Genomic DNA, 6000 nt, shown 5'->3' with positions numbered 1-6000 from the left:
AAAAAAAAAAAAAAAAAAAAAAAAAAAAAAAAAAAAAAAAAAAAAAAAAAAAAAAAAAAAAAAAAAAAAAAAAAAAAAAAAAAAAAAAAAAAAAAAAAAAAAAAAAAAAAAAAAAAAAAAAAAAAAAAAAAAAAAAAAAAAAAAAAAAAAAAAAAAAAAAAAAAAAAAAAAAAAAAAAAAAAAAAGCCCTCAAACAAACTAAAAAAGACACCCTACCCCCAAACAAACTAACTAAACCAGCATTCTGAGCCACAAAACCCAATTAGCTAAGAGAAAAGGCACTGTCAATTGGAATGCCAGGGCACACGCAGAGACCCTTTCTGCCTGTCATTAATAAAGGCACATATAAAGCTGGGTTTTGGCAAACTGTGAGAGAGAAAAAAAGTTTATTGAGTCTTTTTCTTCAGTTTTAAAAACAACAACACCTAGAGCTCAAAGGGGGGAAAACAAACAAACAAACAAAAAAAAAAAAAACAAACACACAAAACAAAACAAAACAAAAAAGAAGTTTAAAATCTTTTCTGAATACCAAAAAATTCTGACTGCTTGAGTAATAAGTCCGCATTTTCTCCGGTAACTTTATTTGCACAAGACATGCAATGTTAACAACAGGTAAATTTCTGGTGACTATTTCAAAAGAATAATCTTACCCTTACGGATAGATTTAGGTCTCGGCCTCTATCTGCTGTTTCTCTGGAGAGCTTTTGTAGTCTATCATTTAACAGAGTTATCTGTTGCTCCTGTTCAAACAAGAGCATTCTTGCCTCGTGCTCACGCTGTAAAGCATTATTTAATTCTTTATGTATATTGTCTTGGGTGATCATTCTCTGAAAAGAGAAATAAATTGTATTTGGTTGTGTAACTATATTCACTGGTTTAAGTGCCCGAATTTCTGAGTTCCACTTGCAAACTTATCAAATCCTAAAAGAAATACATACGAAAGATTAATAGTGAGGTTTTTTTAACATGAAGACAGGTTACTGAACAATAAAAGCACAAACTAGTTTATTAACTGTATTTTTTCTAAAGAACATGCAGGGTACTGTAAAAACTAGGCATTCATTATTCTATCCAAAATAGCACTCTAGCTTGCAAGACATCAATATTTAGAAGGAAATATATACAGATCAATGTCCAACATTTTAGTGCATATCTTGTTAACCCCTGTGAACACTTCCTTGGACTTTTTCTGTTCCAGAAAAAAGGAATAGTTCTTTAAGTAAAATCATCTGCATTTGAATGACAATCTAAATTTGAATTGACAATCTGAGACAATTTCACCTAACTATCCCAGAATTACACAGTAATAAAACTCATTAAGAACAAAACTGACGATGATCACATATAACCTTCTTCATGTGAGAAAAAAAAATTCATTTTCTTAGCTAGGAACAGGAAGGAGAATGGGTGCAACATCATCTAGTAAACATTCTCTGCTTGGAAGTGTTTAGGTTGGGACTCACTGAAAAATCTACCACAGGGCACAGCCGTGGATAACACTGCTTATTCAGGGACACAACTGTTTCAGTTACACTGTGCCCCTGTAGACCATGACTAAGGAACCATACTCATTCACTTTCTCAGAAGGCTCAAATGTGAGCTCAGTTCTGAATTTGGCCTCTAGAAAAGAAGCATAGGAGGAAAGGTGCTTAGGGAACCTCCAGCATGCTAAAGCAAGACAGGTTTCCTCCCTTCCAAGAAGGACTGAAGGCACAGTTCTGTATGTATGACAGGAATCAAAGCAACAGCTCATCAAATGGCATCAGTCCTGCAAGTACTTCATCCATTACTCACTATCTGGTGGCTTCGAGTAGTTAAATAACCTTTCTGGTTGTCTCTTCTCATTCCTGTCAGACAGTGGTCTTTGCAGGTTAGTGAACCCATTTAAGTAAAGTGACTAATGACAACTAAGAGTCAGGGGAATTTGGTGTGCATATGTGCACTGAGAAGGTAGAAGAGGGGTTTTTTTCCCCTGCCATAAACTTATCCCTCAAGGAAATAGCCCCACTAAAATTTTTGTGAACTATCTTAGGGTATAACATGGTCAAAGACACAGTTAAATGTCTATTATAACAGTCAGCAATATCCATGCAGAGTTTAAATGGCTGTATTTATGCTTTATGAACGTCTCATAAACGCACTTATTGAGGACCCTCATTCCAACTGACTTTACTCTGTATAAGTGAAATCTATAAATTCTTTTAGGTTATATAAATCACATCAACATTTTCAACAAATGGAAGAAAACCTGGGTTGCTGAAGACCAAACACGTAATTTGCACAGAATATCTCCTTCTACAAATCAAAAAGAAACTCCAGTGGAAAGGAGATATGTCTAAATACATCTGACTTCTAGTTTAGTGACACTTACAAGGTAAGTTTCTGGAAAATTCTGTCAGGATTAGATTTTATACTTGTTTTTCAAAGGAAGGCAAAGGAAAAAAATGTGTGAAAGGGAAGTTCTCTGATGATTAAGATAATCTTGACATCAAATACGCTTACATGCTGTAATGTATTTAATTGATCTTGTAGGTTCCTGGCTTTTTCAGCATCCTTTTTCATATCATTGAAAGTCCACTGGAATTCTGCAAGTTGCAGGCCCAGTGAGCGGCACTCTGCCTCTGCCATATGAAGTCTTCGTGTGTATTCAAACAGCACCTGGTGCAAGGATGCTATGTTTCTCTGTTGGCAACAGAAACAAATTGATGTGCTGTAAAATATGCTATTTCAGCAATAAAATAAATCACAGCTTACACTCAAGAAAATAAACACAAAGTGTTTTTGTCTTCTGCCTCTGGAAGACACAAGTGCAAACATGTGAACCTGTTTCACCAACTGAGGGTTACTGAAAATCCTGTTTACAAGGAAGTACTGTGTTCACATAGGGCCCATAAGAAAAGAATATGAGAGACTTTATCCTTCCATTTTGGTTAAAGGGAAGAAGGTTACCTTCTCATGGTAAACATGAGAAAATAGGAAATAATTTTTAAAAAAAGAATCTTGACAGTTAAAACCAAAAGCAAGTTTGTTCTTATAAGCAAATAAAATTCTAGTGGAACTTGAAAAAAATCTTTTATTTGCATGCACTAAACCTCTTCTAAAAATCCTTTCAAGTAAAAGATCTATTCATGCCCTAACACTTTTGAGTGTTACAAATCAACTTCTGATTGTCCATATTGTTGGCTTCATTGCAATGGATTCAAACAATCTGAAACACAATTAATGGTACTATCAAGAGAGACTCACTGTAACACTTACGCTGTGACCCTTCTGCTTCCATGAAGTAGCACTATAAATAGGCTTACCATACTGGGCAGTCTGTCATGTAATCCAGCTTCCAGAGCCTGGGTATTTATTCTGAGAAGTCCACAAGCCAGCCTCTGTATCAAGGAGTCCTTCTCCAGGTAAGTGATGCACCTTGGAGAGTTTAGTGGAACCATCCCCAGCATTAAGCTCAGCTTGTCCATAAGTTTTGAGAAGCAGTTCCTGACTGCATTTATAAGCGAGTTTCCAGAAAGCCAAGAGCTTGGATCTTTAAGAAACAACAACAAAAAATAAACATCAGTTAGGTTGTAATATGTGATTCCTTTTCAATTATACACAGTGTGAACCCTGTAAATACTCTGAAACACAGAATGCTGAATCTGAAACAGTTCAAATTTTGCTTTCTAAGGACATAAATTCAAATTGCTGAAAGTAGCATGATCAAAGAAGAAAATATCTGCAACTGAATCAAAACACACTAGATTCAGTGGCAGTCTCTGGTACCAGATTACTCTTTAGCCCTCTGGGAAATGTGTCACCTTATCTGTCCTGCTACTTCCCTTTATTCACATACATTATCCCTCCTTCAATATCCTTAACTCTGTGGCAGAAATGTTGGGGCTTTAAAACTGCAAATTAACAAAGAACCAGGGATGGCAACAGTGCAGATGAACCAAGGGAGCTTATATCAGTTCTCACTGCAAATAAACTCTAGAAGCACTCTCCAACATTCTGCCTTCGTGACTCTGTATACTGAACAAAATACCACCAATGAAATAAAGTTAATCTATTCTAGCAATACAGCTCTTCAGTTATATAATCCAGAATACTTTATCTAAAATCCTGAAGCTGGAAATTATGTAATCCCCCGGGGGTTGTTTTGTGGTTTTGTTGTGGTTTGGTTTTTTGGTTTGTTTTTGTTGTTGTTGTTGTTGTTTTTGGTTTTGGTCTTTTTTCGTGTGTGTGTGTGTGTGTGTGTGTGTGTTTGGGGTTTTTTTGTTTCGGTTTGGTTTTTTTTGTTTGGGTTTTTTTTTTTTAATATTTCTATTACAAGAATATGCTTTTAAAAATACCTGGTTTGCTAAGAACATCCTGCAATTCAGAGAAGGAACTGATTATTGCAGAATGGAGGTTAGAGCTAGTTACCCAGTCAAGTGCTTCAAGGCAGTCAGCTCCATCTCTATAATCTGCGAAACAGAATTGCAACTATCAGTATAACTGGATCACTTAGATATGGCTCACTACTATATCCAGCTCTTTCAGAAACTGACCAAATTTAGACTGTATTAAGCATGCTTTCAAAACTACTAAAACAGAAAAGTAGATGAATCTCTAGTTTGCCAGTCATTTTTGATACCACTTACCCTTGTGAGGGGAAGCATAATCTGGTCTGGTAAAAGAAAGGGACAAGTAGACTACATAATCTCCAAAGAAAATTTAGATATCTCACACTAATATTATACCTGCATCAGAAAGCAACTTTTTGTATATTTTTTTTAGTAGGAAAAAATATTTAGAAATTATTATTATAAGAAGAGGAAATACCTTTCAAAAAAACATGTTGATGGTTAATGACTTAGGAGCATTACAAGATATTTACCACAGTGAAGATGTAGTAGCACCTAATTTTGAAATCCATAGCTCAAATATCGAGGATATCAAAAAGTGTAAGTTCATGTGTATAGTTCCACCTTTACTTGCAATGCTCAACAGACTAGGTATTTACTTCTAGGGGAAATTACATCTGTCAAGAAATCTAAAAATCATAAATCCAGAAGTTATATTGGTCAAAGAGCCATTAAATACATCTTTACACTCCAGTAATAATAATATTGCTCTTTCTTATTTGCTAGCCATGTAATTTAACAGAACACTTATCAAAAGAAGAAAACAATTATATTATGTGACACATTACGTCTGCCTTCGGATTCTCCCACACAAACTTGAATCCCATTGCCTCCTTGTAAGCCATTTGTCCAGGTGAAGAGGGAAGTAGAACACTGAGCTGCAGCTCTGAATCTGTTGGCTGCCAAAACTACAATCACAGCTCTTCGGAATACATAAACCAGGCCTTTGGCTCTCCTTTGTCTTCCTCTGGCTTCATCTCGATTGTTTTCCTCTTCAGCGCGGAAACTATGAACTATAGTCCTAATCCTCTGGTTCAGTAATTCGTAGGAGTTGACCTGGTTCTGGAGAAGGTCTTTTTGGGAAGTCAGAGCACACAGTTGGCTGTAGAGGGGACACAGGGCACCAGACAACAGTGCACAGGCTGCCAAGAGAGATGAACGCTCCCTCTGAATAGTTGTTAATGAATTTCTCAGAGAAACATTTTCATGGGCCAGTTTCTCCTGGTTTTTTTCAAGTGCATACATTCTTTCCCTGATTCGCTGTGCTGCTTCTTGGTATTCCTGGGATAACAGGGGAAGAAAAAAACCAAAACAAACAAAACCAGAAAAAATGTTAACTGTGTCATTTTCACCTAAAGCTAAAAGAAAATAATATTTTCACATTCAAATAACACTTTAAAGTAAGAAAAATTATTAGTAATGATGATTGAAGTATCTCTTCTAGAAAACAGTTACAGAATCAGATATATGAACCCAGATCAATAGTGCAAGGAAAATTTCCAGTCTTCAACTACAAATGGACTACTGATTTCTGACAACAATCCACTAGCAATGTGATAGCTTAGAGCAGGTCCAACAGCACATGGTTGCCCACAATACAGTTTTATGA

General features: G+C 35.6%; 1 protein-coding gene across 2 annotated transcripts in view; it reads right to left on the bottom strand.

The window, feature by feature from the left end:
- The window catches only part of LOC114057132 (coiled-coil domain-containing protein 171-like), a 36591-nt gene that overhangs the window by 10195 nt on the left and 20396 nt on the right, over nucleotides 1-6000 (bottom strand). For both annotated transcript variants that reach the window (XM_027883000.1, XM_027883001.1), the window contains 5 exons: nucleotides 5180-5672; nucleotides 4338-4451; nucleotides 3306-3532; nucleotides 2503-2682; nucleotides 651-827 (listed from right to left, as the gene is read on the bottom strand). In XM_027883000.1, the coding sequence (XP_027738801.1) occupies nucleotides 651-827; nucleotides 2503-2682; nucleotides 3306-3532; nucleotides 4338-4451; nucleotides 5180-5672 (1191 nt within the window). The remainder of the gene's footprint in view (nucleotides 1-650; nucleotides 828-2502; nucleotides 2683-3305; nucleotides 3533-4337; nucleotides 4452-5179; nucleotides 5673-6000) is intronic.

The sequence above is a fragment of the Empidonax traillii genome, unplaced genomic scaffold, assembly GCF_003031625.1.
Source record: "Empidonax traillii isolate 1590-97213 ecotype Southwest subspecies unplaced genomic scaffold, ASM303162v1 scaffold116:size1738432, whole genome shotgun sequence".
Classification (NCBI taxonomy): Eukaryota; Metazoa; Chordata; class Aves; order Passeriformes; family Tyrannidae; genus Empidonax; species Empidonax traillii.
This window is presented reverse-complemented; position numbering and strand designations above follow the sequence as displayed.